Raw genomic sequence first — 15,621 nt, 5'->3', positions numbered from 1 at the left:
GCAGCAGCCCTCGGGGAGCAGAGCAAGGAGCAGCAGCTGGGGCAGGGATGCTGCACAGCCCAGCCCCCGAGGGCACCACAGAGAGAGGCAATCCCTCGGTTCCCACCCTTGCTGGGGGAGGGGGGAGGAGGAGAACACTCAGCCTGGGACCTGAGCAGCACTCAGCCCCGGGGGGCTCAGCCCTCTCTCAGCCCCCCGGGGGGCTCAGCCCTCTCTCAGCCCCCCGGGGCTCAGCTCCCAGCCCAGGACTGAGCACAAACGTGGCTGAACTCAATCAGGAGCAAACCAACTCCTCCTTAGGACGATGCCAAGGGTAGGAAACCCCTGAACTACCCCCCCAGGTGCAGAGGAAACCCCAACCCAGCTCCAAGGTGACACAGCCAGCCAAGGAGCCTGGGACCCTTCCCCACTAACCAGACTCGTCCCCAGCCAGCAGGTTCCTCTCCAAGCACCTTGAAGAGAGGAATCCATGAGGAAGCCAGGCAAGGGCAGAGCCTTATGCTGCAGCATCCTGGCTTCCCCAGGCTGCCTCCCACTTGGCAGCAGGGCCAGCAGGAGGAGAGGAGATGCCCTGATGTGTTGTGAGCACTCAGTCCAGGGGCTCAGCTCCCAGCCCAGGACTGAGCACAAACGTGGCTGCACTCAACCAGGAGCAAACCAGCTCCTTCTTAGGATGATGCCAAGGGTGGGAACCCCAAACCAGCTCCAAGGCCACCCAGCCAGCCACGGAGCCTGGGACCCTTCCCCACCAAGGAAGCCAGGCAAGGGCAGAGCCTTATGCTGCTGCATCCTGGCTTCCCCAGGCTGCCTCCCACTTGGCAGCAGGGCCAGCAGGAGAGGAGGAGATCCCCTGCTGCCCTGTCCCTGCCCTGCCACCTCTGCCTGCCACAGGGTGCCCAGGCCCATCACCCATCACGTGCAGCCTGGCTGAGCCCTCCCAGCCTCCAGCTCTCAGGATTATATAACCCTGAGCAGCTCACTTGGAGCCCCCCCAAATACAGACCAGGAGGGTTTATTTTGGGACCCTGGGCAGGGTGACAAGACAAAAATACAGCCCCCAGCAGCCCCCATGGCCCCTTTGAAGGCTTGCCAAGGCTATTTATTGCCCCTCCCCCCCATGAGGAAGAATTGGAGAGGGTTGGGATGGGGGGGGGGGTGGGGGGGGAGGATAAAAAAAGTACCATGGTTATATTTAGGCTCTTAATCAGTTAGCACTTCTTGGAGAGGAGGCTGGTGGAAATAGCTCAGGAGGGTGGGAGGAAGAGGGGAACAAACAAACAAACCAACTCCCCCCCCCCCCCTAAAAAGGGAACCCAACCCATGGACAAATACAGCCCTGGCAACTGGAGGGATGCTGCTCAAGGATGCTGCTGCGGGGTGTGAAGGGGGAGCTGGGGGGGAAAGGAAATCTTGGTCATCTTCCCTTCTCCCCCCCTCTCCTGCAGCGCCAAGGGGAGGGGGTCTCACCTCTCAGGTCACCTCTGGATGGGGCTCCCTCCACCCCCGACTCCCAGCCGGCTCCGAGCTGCTCGCAGCCCTCTGTCCCTTGTGGCCAGGGCGAGGAGCTGCGGGGAAGCCCTGGCTGGTGGAGTCCCGGCCCGTGAGGAAGCTCCTGCTCCCCCGACACCCAGCATCCAGCGCGGGCAGGTCCTGGCTCAGCTGCAGAGCAGCACGAAGGAAAGGATGGGCTCGCACAAAAGGCTCTCCAGCACCACCAGCACCGAGCCAGGCTGGATGAGGCCTTCAGCAGCCTGCTCTGCTTGGGAGGTGTCCCTGCCAGGGCCAGGGAGGTTGGAACCAAATGATCTTCAAGGTTCCTTCCATCCCCAAAGCATCCCATGAATCTTCTCCCCCAGGGAACTCAGAAGGTGGCACCAAGGCATGAAGGCTGCCTGGGCTGTGAGAGGAAGCTGAGAACTCAGCCTGGCACTGGAGGCTGCTGCCAAAGACGCTGGAAACCTGCACAGCAAACCCCCTCTGTGTGCAAGACAGGGCCCATGGCCTGCAGCTGTGCCAGGGGAGGGTCAGGATGGAGGTTGGGAAGAGCTTCTTTGCTGCAGGAGGAGTCAGGGATGGGAATAGGCTGCCCAGGGAGCTGGTGGAGTCCCCATCCCTGGTGGGGGTCAAGAAATGTGGCCCCTGGCACCTGGGGACAGGGTTTCATGGCCATGGTGGTGTTAGGTCCACAGAAGAGATGATCTCTGAGATGAGCATCTCTGAGATGAGCATCTCTGAGATGAGCATCTCTGAGATGAGCATCTCTGAGATGAGCATCTCTGAGATGAGCATCTCTGAGATGAGCATCTCTGAGATGAGCATCTCTGAGATGAGCATCTCTGAGATGAGCATCTCTGAGATGAGCATCTCTGCCGAGCTCCCGGGGCCGAGAGCGCCGCCGGGGCTCCCGGGGCCGAGAGCGCCGCCGGGGGTCAGAGAGCTGCCGAGCTCCCGGGGCCGAGAGCGCCGCCGGGGCTCCCGGGGCCGAGAGCGCCGCCGGGGCTCAGAGCGCTGCCGAGCTCCCGGGGCTGACCGTACTGCCGGGGCTCCCGGGGCCGAGAGCGCCGCCGGGGCTCAGAGCGCCGCCGGGGGTCCCGGGGCCGAGAGTGCTCTCCTCCTCCCCCATCCCACAAGAGATGCTCTCCCCTTCTGTGACTCTCTCTGGCGGTGCACCCTGAGACTGTCTGCATTTGGCCTCTGCTTTGCCCTGCTCCCAGGTCAGCAAGCAGTCCCCAACAAGGAGGTCAAGAGGCAGCCAGCCCCAACAGGGCCAGGCTGGGAACCAGCCCCAGCAGCCCTGTGCCCGGCAAACCTTGAGCAGAGGCTTGCTCAGACCCAGGCTCCTCACCTGATGACACAATCAGGGCAGTTGCAGCAGACACCAGCACAGCCTCTCCTCCCCCAGCACTTCTTCCCACACCAGGGAGCTGCAACAAGCCTGATAAAGTTTATCTCCTTGTCCTGGGAGGCTTCCCCAGCCCAGAGTTCTCAGGAGGGAATGCTGCTGTGATTCACCCTGGGCAAAGCAGCCTCCTGGGGGCCAGCAGCCATGGCTGGACCAGGTGACCTCTTCCTCCCCCTCTTCTCCTCCTCCTCTATGCCCTTTTTAGATCACCTGCTCACTGCCCCCTGTGATAGGGGCAGAGCAGAGCTCATCTGTCTCCCAAGATCAGAGAATTGTCAGGGTTGGAAGGGAGCTCAAGGCTCAGCCAGCTCCAAGCCCCCTGCCACGGCCAGGGACACCTCACACCACAGCAGGTTGCTCACAGCCACCTCCAGCCTGGCCTGGATGGGTCCCTGGAGGCCATAGAGCCTGTCCTGAGGAGCCAGGAAGAGCAGAGAAGGGCTGGAGCTGCAGTGTGGAGACACTGAGAGCATCCCAACATCAACCACCACCATCAGAGCCTGTCACAGGGGAGGCAGCAGATGAGACTCCTCTCCTTCTCCACTCCAGGCAGGAAACCTCCTCCAACACAGAGAAGGGCTGCAAGGTGCAGCCCCTGGCCCTCCCCAGCTCTAACAGCCCCAAAGCTCCCAAACTCACACCCTTGAGAGATGCTTCCTCTGCAGCTGGATCACAGCAACATCCTTCCCCCATGGGACCTGCCTGGGACGACCTGTGACAGCCACAGCATCGGCCCCAGGAGAGCAGCAGCTCAGGAAGCCCAGGAAGAGATGCTGGGGCACCCCTCCCCCCCGGGGGGAGATGCTGGGGCATCCCTCTGGGGCATCCCTCTCCCCGGGGAGAGGGGATGCTGGGGCACCCCTCCCCCCCGGGGGGAGATGCTGGGGCATCCCTCTGGGGCATTCCTCTCCCCGGGGAGGGGATGCTGGGGGACCCCTCTCCCCTGGGAGGGGATGCTGGGGGACCCCTCTCCCCGGGGAGGGGATGCTGGGGGACCCCTCTCCCCGGGGAGGGGATGCTGGGGGACCCCTCTCCCCGGGGAGGGGATGCTGGGGGACCCCTCTCCCCGGGGAGGGGATGCTGGGGGACCCCTCTCCCCGGGGAGGGGATGCTGGGGGACCCCTCTCCCCCAGGCACATCCCTCAGCAAGCAGGCAGAGCTGTTTGGAGAGCAGCCTCCACGCAGCCAGCAGCAGGAGCTATTTGCAGCCCCCAAAACCCCAAAGCCCTCTGCAGGAAGCACACAGTTCCTGGTTTCCAGCTTGGGTTAATGTGAAGAATTTCCTCCTTCCCTTCAGACTCCTGCAGGAAGCCTGCACACAGAGCAGCCCCAGAGTGTGATTAGGCTCCAGCCCACGCAGGTTTCCTGGAACAAGCAATTGGGCTGCAGGAGCCACTTCCCAGCCCTGCCCACCCCTCACCACCAGCAGGCAGCAAGTGCAGCCCTGCCCAAGCCACTGCTCTTCGGTCAAGGCAATGAACAGCAGCAGAACAACCCCATGGCTGCTGCAGGAAAAGGGTCAGAGAGGGCTTGAGGAACTGCAGAGCCCTGGGTGGGGGGGAGGCTTCTCCTCCACACACATCCAGAGGATCAGAGTCACCTGGCTGGAAAAGGTCAGCAGGTCCAACCATAGCCTACACATCTCCCCTGGGCACAGCTGCTGGAGTGTAGACTCCTACAATGGGTTGGAGAAGAGCTCCAAGGCCACCCAGCCCCCAGCAAAGAGCTCCAAGGCCATCAAGTCTGACCATAACCTAACATCTCCTAGAATGGTTTGGGGTTGGAAAAGAGCTCCAAGATGATCAAGCCCTGGAAAAGAGCTCCAAGATGATCAAGTCCAACCATAACCTAACACCTCCCTGTGCACAGCTGTTAGGGTGTAAAATCCTTCAGTGGTTTGAGGTTGGAAAAGAGCTCCAGGATCACCAAGCTCCTGGAGGAGGGCTCCAGGATGACCAAATCCAACCATCAACCTAACCCAGCACCTCATCCAAACACCTCCAAGGATGGGGACCCCAGCACCTCCCTGGGCAGCCTGTTCCAAGCCCTGACCACTCCTGCAGCAAAGGCATTTTCCCTGCTCCCCAGCCTACCTCTCCCCTCCCCTATGGACTTGCCTTTAGCTTGGCAATAACTATTGGCTGTGTAGCTCCCCCAGGCCAAGGATGGAGCCCCAGATTTCCTCTGGGAGATGAGTTTTCAGGGGCAATCTCCAAGGCTGTCAGCACTGCCATGGTGGGATGCTGACCACCACGGAGACAGGGGATGAGTAGATGCTAGGCACTAAATCAGTGACCCAAAATGGGAACAGGAAAGCTCTCAGCTCCAGGCTGCCCACTCACAGGGCCCTCCTGAAGAGGGCCCAGGCTGCTGGTTTGCTCATGGAGTGCCAAGCACCAGGCATGCAGAAGCCCTCTGGCTAAGCCAGACCCCTTCAGCTGGAGCAATAAGTCCAAGCCCCAACACCAGAAGACAAACTCTCCCCCGAGCTGCCTCCAATGGGGTCAGGGAGGAGAGGTCCAGCATGCAGCCAGGCCCTGGGAAGAGCTCTCAAGAGAGCAGGGTTTGCTTTGCTGAGCAGAGGGAAACACCTCCTGCATGCCCAGAGCCACCTCCTGCACGGCTCTGGGGCTGACCAAGTACTCCATGGCAGTGCCTGCAGCAGCTCCCAGCTGCAGAGCCACAGGCACACATCTGCCGGGCCCCTACCACATGCCTTGGCCAGCTGAGCCATCCTTGGGGGCTGGGGGAGCAGCGGCAGCAGCTCGGGGGGCCGGGGGAGCAGTGGCGGCAGGGGCCGGGGGAGCAGCGGCTCGGGGTCCCGGGGACACCGCGAGCAGCCTTCCCCATGTGGCCACCCAGCTCCACGGCAAGCAGGACCTGCACCCAGGAGACACCTGGGAGAGTCCAGCTGGCTACTGCTGCTCCCCTGGCAGAGCTCCACCGGAGCACAAAGCCCCAATTCATTCCTTCAGGTGCCTGGGAGGCTCCCGAGAAGAATCGGCTCCTAGAAAGCCAATTAACTGAAGCCCTGCTTGGAAGCAGCAGCCAGCAGCTCGGGTACCACCCAGCCACAAAGGAAGCTGGCCCTCAAACAGAGCTTTGGCAGCTGGGGCTGGAGGTCTGGGCTGGCTTCTTGCTCAGGGAGCTCTGCCTTACCCTGCTGCTGCTGCTGCTGCAGACGGCGAGGAATTCTCCTTGGCAGCCTGCAAAAGAGATCCAGCTGCAGCTGAGGGATGGGTTCCAGGGCCCAGGGAGCTCCATTTGTCTTGTGACCATGATGAGAGCAGCTCAATCTGCCTGGGGGGCAGGGGGGGAAACCATAGGATACTGGAAAGAGCAGGGGGGGGGGGGGGGAGGGCAAAGGAAATCACCCAGGGGTTGATCCAAGAGCCTCTCCTAGGCATGGCCACAGCTCCTTCCACACTTGGCTGTGGGAGAAGGGGAGACCTAGGCTGAAGATCTTTACTATGAGGGTGGTGAGATGCTGGAAGGGGTTGCCCAGAGAGGTTGTGGATGCTTCATCCCTGGGAGTGGTTAAGACCAGGTGGGATGAGGTCTTGAGCAGCCTGGGCTGGTGGGAGGTGTCCCTGCCCGGGGCAGAGGGGTTGGAACTGGCTGGTCTTGGAGGTCCTTTCCAATCCATCCCAGCCCTGGATTAACCATGCAGTGAGGAGTGAGCACTGCACTCCTGCCCTTCCTGCCCTGCAGTGAGGAGCTTGCCCTAGCTGGAAATAAACAGCAGCCTGGGGGCTTGCAACTGAATCAGAGCATCCCTGGAGGTGTTCAGGAGGGGATTGGAGGTGGCACTTGGAGCCATGGTTTAGTCCTGAGGTCTGTGGTGCCAGCTTGGACTTGATGAGCTCTGAGGCCTCTTCCAACCTTGGTGATTCTGTGATCACAGAACTGTTTCTGTTGGCAAATACCTCCCAGCTCATCCAGTGCAAGCATCAACCCAACCCCACCACGGCCATTCAGTCCTGTCCCCAGGTGCCATGCCCACACAGCTCTTGAGCACCTCCAGGCATGGGGACTCCACCACCTCCCCTGGGCAGCCTGTCCCACCCCCTGCCCACTCTTGCAGCAAAGGAATTGCTCCAAATCTCCAACCTGAAGCTGCCCTGGAGCAACTTGAGGCCATTTCCTCTCGTTCCATCAGCTGATCCTAGCTGCTGCCAAGGTTCCCATCCTCCTCATCCACCACAGGGCAGCTTGGTGACAGAGCACAGCTGCTCCTGCCTCTGCATTGCCATCTCTCTCCTCCCCACCTGGGCAGGCAGAGAGTGCCCAGGCAGTCACAGCAGACACTTGGAGGTCTCCTGCACAAATGCCTCTGAGCTTGGATTCTCCCATGCATGTCCAAAGCTGCCCTCATGCAGAGAGCAAACCAGGGCAAGTCTGAGCTGAGGGGCAGGGGCAGCAACAGCAAAGGAGGGAAGCAGAAGGCAGCTTGCTGGGAAGGTCTGGTGATGAGGGGGAGCCAACACCAATGAAGCCAGGGGGTGAACCCAAGCTGCTGCTGTGGCCAGAGGGTCACAGATTGCATCAGGCTGGAAGGGACCCTGGAAGGGCATCTTTTCCATCCCCTCTGCAGGCAGCAAGGACACCTCCAGCCAGAGCAGGATGCTCAGGGCCACAACAAGGTCTTGAAGGTCTGCAGGACCAGGACCTCAACCTGTTGCAGTGTTTCCCCACTCCCCTGGTGCAACACTTGCTCCTGATGTCCAAGCTCAGCCTCCCCTGCTCCAGCTGCAAACCATTCTCGTGCTGGAGCTGAGCATGAGCCAGCTCCAGAGCCAAGTGCTGCAGTGCTGCATGGAAGTGGTGTGAAGTGAGAGCAGAAGGTGAGGTGGGCTCCCTGCTGCCTGGGAGGCTGCTACCTGAGGCAGCAGAATCCTTTTGGCTCCCCAGCAGTGCTGCACTTCTGCCTGGTGCCTGCAGCAGCCTGGCAGGAACCACAGAATCATAGAGTCAGTAAGGTTGGAAAAGACCTCAGAGATCAGCAAGTCCAAGCTGTCACCCAGCACCTCCTGACAGCTAAGCCATGGCTCCAAGTGCCACATCCAAGCCCTGTTTGAACACCTCCAGGGACGGGGACTCCACCACCTCCCTGGGCAGCACATCCCGATGGCCAACAGCTCTCCCTGTGAGAGGGATGGGAATGAACAGCTCACCATAAAAGAAGGGCCAGAGGACCTTCCTGAGCTTGCCCCAGCAGCTGTGGGCTTGAGCCTGCTCCTGCCAACAAGAGCCACACTCAGCCTGCTGCCAGCCCCTGTCGCCTCCAGCTCTGCCCCCCGGTGCGGCGGCGAGGAGTACCCAGGACGCCAAAAGGCTGACCTGGTTTTGCTTCCTGGACCAGAAATCACCACCATCCCCAGCTGCCAAAGCAAGCAGCTCCTGCAGCTCCTCCAGGTTAATGTTTACACTGGGATTGAGGGCAGGAAGTGCTGTGTTTGCTCACTGGGAAAGGGAGTGGGAAAGCCGGGACCGCAGGGGACTGGCATTCTGCTTCCTGCCCCTGCAGCTGATGCTCAGGGCTGGCTGGCAGGCAAGGGCTGGGACACACCTGGATCCCTTTGAGGCCTCAGATGCACAGCAATGTGCCCTGCCCAAGCAAAGGACACTGAGAGGATGGAGCAGGTCCAGAGAAGGGCAATGAAGCTGGGGAAGGGTCTGGAGAGCAGGGCTGGGGAGAAGCAGCTGAAGAAGGACACTGAGAGGATGGAGCAGGTTCAGAGAAGGGCAATGAAGCTGGGGAAGGGTCTGCAGAACATGGCTGGGGAGGAGCAGCTGAAGGACACTGAGGGGCTGGAGCAGGTTCAGAGAAGGGCAATGAAGCTGGGGAAGGGTCTGCAGAACATGGCTGGGGAGGAGCAGCTGAGGGAGCTGGGGTTGTGCAGCCTGGAGAGAAGGAGGCTGAGGAGAGACCTCATTGCTGTCTGCAACTCCCTGGAAGGAGGCTGGAGCCAGGTGGGGCTTGGTCTCTTCTGACATGTAAGAAGGGACAGGACAAGAGGAAATGACCTCATGTTCCCCAGGGGAGTTCCAGGTGGGAGATTAGGAGAAATTTTTTCGCTGCAGGAGTGGTCAGGGGTTGGAACAGGCTGCCCAGGGGGGTGGTGGAGTCCCCATCCCTGGAGGGGTTCCAAAACCTGTGGATGTGGCACTTTGGGCCATGTTCAGTGGCCATGGGGGTGCTGGGTGGGCGGCTGGACTGGGTGACCTTAGAGGTCTCTTCCAAGCCAACCCATTCTCTGATTCTGTGTCTCTCCAGCCTGCCCTGAGTGCAAGGAGATGAGCACCCACAGTGGGGCTGGCACAGTCACAGCTGCTGGCTAACACCCTACAGCCCACTTGTGGTCCTGGAGCCACCAGCAGCTTCACCACTACCTGGCCTTGGAGCCAGGAAGGGAAGAGGAGCAACTGCCTGCCCCTGAGCAGCAGTCCTCCAACCACCACGAAACACAAGGAGCAATTCCTGCAGAGCTGGGACACCCTTTGCAGAGAGAATCAGGCTGCAGAAGCTGGCATTTACTCTTTTCCTCCAGACTTTCCCTTCTCCCAGCCACAGCATCCCAGGGAACGTGGCTGTGAAGCAAAAACCAAGCCTGCCCTGGAGACGAGGGCACAGCAATGCAGCGCACTGCACAAGCCAGCTGCCAGCTCCCAAGTGCTCCAGACATCCTCCAGCTCCTTTCTAGGAAAGGAAACAGGCATCTGGGATCTGCAAGCCATGGCCTGGGGGAGCTTTATCTCCTCCAAGGTCTCTTTGTTAACAGCAAAAAGCCTCTAAGGGCGCTGAGCAGACAGAAACACCGAGGCAGAGGAGGGGCAGTGGCTGCTCAGCCTCCCAGGATCCAGATCCATCCTGGAATCATGCAATGGCTGGAGCTGGAATGGACCTTAAAGATCAGCCAGTTCCAACCCCCCTGCCATGGGCAGGGACACCTCCCACTGGCCCTGGCTGCTCAAAGCCTCATCCAGCCTGGCCTTGAACACCTCCACAGCTTCTCTGGGCAGCTCATTCCAGTGCCTCACCACCCTGAGAGCAAAGAGGGCAGCTCTGTCCTGGCTGGGCTTGGTCCATCCCTGACCTCCAAAGCTCTCCTGCACTTGAGAGGTCACATGCCAGAGAGGCTGGGAGAGGGGAAGAAAAAGCTCATTCTTCCAGCAAGCTGTTTGGAGGACACAGACTGCTGAATGGCTTGGAAGGGACCTCCAAAGGTCCAGCCAGGTCCCAGCAGCAGCCTGAGGCTCCAGCTTGGCAGCAGCTCTGTGCTGTAGGCTGGGGGCAGCAAGCTTGGCTTATTTCTACCCTCATGGCCCACATCTGCACCCCCCCAGCACTGACACATGGCCACTGCCCCTCCGTGGCCACTGCCCCCTGCCATGGCTATTGCGCCCCCCCCCCCCCCCCCCCCCCCCCCCCCCCATGGCCATTGCCCCCCAGGCTGCCTCCTGTGTCAGAATCAGAGCTGTCAGGGCTGGAAGGGAGCTCAAGGCTCAGCCAGTCCCAACCCCCTGCCATGGCCAGGGACACCTCACACCACAGTAGGTTGCTCACAGCCACCTCCAGCCTGGCTGCAAACACCTCCAGGCAGGAGGCTTCCACCACCTCCCTGGGCAGCCTGTGCCAGGCTCTCACCACCCTCCTGGGGAACAACTTCTTCCTCACATCCAATCTGAGTCTCCCCACTTCTAGCTTTGCTCCATCCCCCCCAGTCCTATCCCTCCCTGACACCCTCAAAAGTCCCTCCCCAGCTTTCTTGCAGCCCCCTGCAGATCCTGGAAGGCCACAATTAGGTCTCCTGGGAGCCTTCTCCTCTCCAGACTGAACCACCCCAACTCTTTCAGTCTCATAGGAGAGTCAGGCTGTGAGCAGTCTGCCCAGCCTCCACCAGAGCTTGCCACCCCCTGCACAGCACAGCAAGGTCACCAGCAGCCCTTCCCAAGCAAGTCAAGCACCCAGGGTGGGTTTTTTTTTTCCACCTCCCATCTGCCTTCCTTGAAGAGAATAAGCACACAGGTCAGTGGGGACATTTGTCCCCCCAAAGCTGGGGGACAGTCCCCACTCGCTCTTGCATCCACACCAGCTCCCAAGGTGTTCAGCTGGGGACAGCCCTCCAGCAGTCCACTTGGTGCTGGAAGCAAGGAAGCACCCCCTGGGCTGGGATGGAGCTGTCACTCCCTCACAGATCAGATCCTCCTGCCCTGCAGTACCTCCTTTCACAGAACCAGCCAGCTTGGAAGAGACCTCCAAGAACACCAAGCCCAACTCATCACCCAGCCCTAACTGATCAACCAGACCCTGGCACTGAGTGCCTCCTCCAGGCTGCTCTTAAACACCTCCAGGGACACTGAGCCCACCAGCTCCCTGGGCAGCCCATTCCCAAGGGCAATCTCTCTGCCTGTGAAGAGCTTCTTACTAAGACTAAGCCTAAACTTCCCCCTGCCCAGCTTGAGGCTGCGTCCTCCTGTCCTGCTGCTTTCAGTGCAACAGGCCAGCTGCACCTTGGCTCACACCAACAGCCTCTGCAGGGCACCCTGGGAGGCTCTCAGCACCACACCACCTTTCAGCCAAGGGTTTCCCTGCAAGGCTGAGTGACCTGCAAGGAAGGGTGGAGAGGTATGGTCCTGCCAGGAGACAAAGGATCCACTACTTAGTGCTTCAGCTGGGCCTTGCAGTGACCTTTCCTCATGAGGAACCACCTTGAGCCTCTCAACACTCATCAGCTCAGCAGATCCCCCTAGGCACAACCAGGCTGTGCTTTGAGCTGGGGGGAGAACAGCCTCAGCCAGGGGCCAGGCAGGAGAGAAGGATGCCCTACAGAGCTGGTTGGCACCCTGCACGTTGCTAGGCAAGAGAGCCAAGGCTGGGGCCAAGCCAGTTTGGCCACACCGTGTGGGGGAGATAAAAAGGACCTGAGCAGGGTTACAGAACCTGCAAATCCAGCACTCTGCTGCGCAGGTGGAGAGGGGGAGGGCAACAGATGCTGGGAGCAGTCTGCCCCCAACAGCAGATCCAGCCCACATGGCCCTGACCCCCCTTCAGCAGCACCACCAGGAGCCGGCCAGGTCTCTCAGGACTCCTGCAAGGGCTTTGCTGGCAGCAGCACCACAACCATTTTGCCGTCTCCAGCAGCCTGCCGCCCTGGGCAGCCGCCCCAGGAGGTGGAGCCAGCAAGGCACGGGCAGTGCAGACAAATATTGACTCGCCTGTGGGCACAAGAGAGCACCCCCAGGGCTGCAGGACGAAGCCCACGGGCCCCACGGGCCAGCCCTCTGCTTTTTAGCTCCATCACCCAGCAGAGCACAAGGAGGGTTTCGTAACTCCCTGTGGCACCGCCCAGAGGAGCGCTGCCTCTTCCTCAACTTCTTCTGCATGCTCCGAGCCCGGACACCAAACACAGCCCAGCACCTGGGGCAGGGGAGGACAGCCAGAGGATGGCCAGAAACACAAACCAAAACGAGAGACACCCCCCCCCAAACACCATAAACCAACCCCCTTCGGTTGCAGGGAGGAACACGGAGCCAGGGCACGTCCAGGAGATGGCTGTGCACACCCCACTCGTGACCTGCCCGTGCTGGGTCCTGTAGCAGCACCAAAGGAGCACTCCCTGTCCTGTAACCGATCCCATTGCTCAGCCTGGAGTGCCTGGCAGCTGTATGGCTGCTCCCCAGCCGCCACCCTCCGCAGGGCTTTTCGACACGCACTTGACTTCCACCACCGCCACCCCCACCCCCCTCCAACGCCTTTTGGGGTCACCTTAAGGCTGTCCCCCGTGAAAAGACCGAGAAGGCTTGAAGAAGCCCCAAAGCAGCTCTTTAAGAACCCCCTCTGCGTGCAGCCCGAGCCGGCCGAGAAGTGCCTACAGGGAGCAGCCCCTGGGCTGCTGTTTAGCCCTTTGGCAGCCACAGCAGAGGGGAAGGAATTTGGGGGACGATGTCCCCAGGTCACGCGAGCTCCTGCCACCCCCCAGGAAGACCCCGAAGCCTTGAAACAGCATCTCTGGGACAACCTGGGGGCGGCACCGACATCACACCAGACGCACCCACGTCTCTCCGCTCCCAGCTCCCAGCCCACCGAGACACCTCAGGCGAGTTGTAGCGCTCGGTCCCGTCCTGGTGTCCCCTCGCCAGCATCTCCAGCAGCCCCTGCCTGAGAAGATGCTTGAAGGCAGCAAGGCTCCTCCTGCCCAGGGGACAGGGGGCGACCCGAAACGGGCAGCGGGAGAGGGGCAGCACAGCCCCCGAGCCCAGCGCATCTACGAGAGAACGTCCCGGGGGTAGGTCCGAGCGCAAGCCGGTGCCCGGGAGCGGCGGTTCGGCTAGGCTGGGCTCTGCTCGGGTTCCGCTCCGGCTCGGTTTAGGCTCGACTCGGCTCGGTTCAGGTTCTGCTACGCGGGGCTCAGGTTCGGCTCTCGGCCCTTACCTGCGGGAGGTCATGGCTCCGCCGAGCTCCGGCCCCGGTCCCGCTCCGTCTGCCCGCCCCGCCGGGGCGCCGGGCCCCGGGCCGCCGGGGAAACCCCTCCCAGTGACGCGGGGGAATCCCCGCCCTCCGCCCGCCCCGCCCCGCCGCCACGCCCGGCCCGGCTCCTGCGGCGCGGGGTCCGCTGGCCCCGGCCTGCTGCTGCTGCCCCCGGGCCCGGCAGCTGCCCGCTCTGCTCCCCTCAGCCCCCCCGGGCTGCCAGTTCAGACGCTGGGCGAGTGGCACAGGGAGCGCTGAGACCCCAGTGAGCAACGCACAGCCTTCCCTCTGTCCCCCTCCTGATGCCATTCCCCTCCTGGAGCCATTCTCTCACAGGTATCACCTGGAGTCAGTCCCCACCTGCAGTCAATCCCCTTCTGATGCCGTTTCTCCTCCTGAAGCCATTCCCTTTCTGGTCCCATCCCCCTTCTGGTCTCATTCCCCTCCTGGAGCCATCCACTTCTGCTGCCTTTCCTCTCCTGCTGCTATTCCCTCCAAGATCCAGTGGTCCTTCACCCTCCAGCCTGGCAAGCATGTTCTCCATCCATGGAGCATCCATGCTCCTTGCCAGGCAGCTCCACAGTACCCAGCCCTTGGCAGCATGTGAGGTTTCACACCAGCAGCAACTTCAGACAGCCCTCAGTCCCCAGACACCATTAAGGAGCAGATTGTGGTGTTGAGCTCCCAAGGACTTGAGATGTTAGGCTACCAAGGGAAGGAAGCAAGCCACAGAGACTAAGCCTCTTGAGTCTGGCAAGGCTCAGCCACACAGAAGCATGGAAGCATGGAAGGTTTGGGGTTCAAAAGGAGCTTTCCAAGCTCATCCAGTCCAACCCCCTTGCACTGAGCAGGAGCATCTTCACCTAGAGCAGGTTTCCCAGATGCTCATCCAGCCTGACCTGGAATGGTTCCAGGGATGGGACACCTACCACCTCTCTGGGCATCCTGTGCCACTGTCTCACCAGTGGCACTGTGAAAGCTTCTTCCTCCTGTCTAAGTCTAGACCTTCCTCTCCCAGTTTCAAACCAACCCTGCTGCCAACAGGCCCTGCTGGAGAGGTTGTCCCCAGCTGTCTCCATTGAAAGATTGGCTCCAACAAAAGCTGTCCCCAAGAAAAGTTCATCCCCATCAACCCACACCATCACCTTTGCTGTTGTCCCTAAATGCCTCCAGCTCCACTTGGGAGCTAAGAGGGCACCTCCAGAGTGTGTTTCACCCCCCCTTGGCAAGGGGTTGGAACTGGATGACCTTTAAGGTCCCTTCCAACCCAACCCATTCTGTGATAAGCACCAAGAGGTCCCTTCCAGCCATGACAGTTCTGTGATTCTCCTCCCAATATCTGTGGTGAGATCACAGAATTGTCAGGGCTGGAAGGGACCTCAAGGCTCAGCCAGTCCCAACCCCCCTGCCATGGGCAGGGACACCTCACACTGCAGCAGCTTGCTCACAGCCACAGCCAGCCTGGCCTTCAAAACCTGATGGGGATGGTGGCACCCAAATCTTCCTCTGGGGCAAGCTGGGATCAGGTGTGCTGCTATAGGCTGCTGTGAGCTTTAGGCCCACACAGCACATTTCATAGGTTCATAGAATGGGTTGGGTTGGAAGGGACCTTCCAGATCAGCCAGTTCCAACCCCCCTGCCACGGGCAGGGACACCTCCCACCAGCCCAGGCTGCTCAAGACCTCAGCCCACCTGCTCTTAAACACTTCCAGGGATGAAGCATCCCCAACTTCTCTGGGCAACCCCTTCCAGTGTCTCCTCACCCTCATAGTAAAGACCTTTTTCCTAGGTCTCCCCTTGACCAAGTTGCTCAAGGCTTCATCCAGCCTGGCCTTGAACACCTCCAGGGAGGGGGCATCCACGACCTCCCTGGGCAACCTGTTCCAGAGCCTCCCCACCCTCCCTGGGAAGAATTTCTTCCTCCCCTCCAGCCTAACTCTGCCCTCCTCGAGCCCAGTTTGCCCTCGGAAGCCTTTGGAACCAGCTCAGCTGGGATCCCTGCTGCTTTAACAGAAAAGACCATAAATTAACCCAAAGCAATGCCCTGAATCTGGCACCTTTCATGAATGCTGGGTGAGAAAACAAAGCCAGCTGTCTGGGAGGGGGGGAAGCCAGGCCACCACGGGCAGCGAGCCCCTGCCCCGCCGCCCTGCCGCGGCAAAAATAGCACTTTTGGGGCTATATTAAGGCTCAGCGGATTCCAGCTCTATTTGGGGAATACCCAGGGAGCTGGCAGCAGCAGGAGCCA

At 60.8% G+C, this 15,621-nt stretch overlaps 1 protein-coding gene across 1 annotated transcript in view; it reads right to left on the bottom strand.

Annotated features, from left to right (window-relative positions):
* The window catches only part of LOC104305936 (tyrosine-protein phosphatase non-receptor type 11), a 45,796-nt gene extending 32,368 nt beyond the window's left edge, over positions 1-13,428 (bottom strand). Inside the window, exon 1 of the mRNA XM_054175779.1 lies at positions 13,338-13,428. Within this exon, the coding sequence (XP_054031754.1) occupies positions 13,338-13,351 (14 nt within the window). The 5' untranslated portion in view covers positions 13,352-13,428. The remainder of the gene's footprint in view (positions 1-13,337) is intronic.
* Positions 13,429-15,621: the final 2,193 nt, after the last annotated feature.

The sequence above is a fragment of the Dryobates pubescens genome, chromosome 33 (genome assembly GCF_014839835.1).
Source record: "Dryobates pubescens isolate bDryPub1 chromosome 33, bDryPub1.pri, whole genome shotgun sequence".
Lineage (NCBI taxonomy): Eukaryota > Metazoa > Chordata > Aves > Piciformes > Picidae > Dryobates > Dryobates pubescens.
This window is presented reverse-complemented; position numbering and strand designations above follow the sequence as displayed.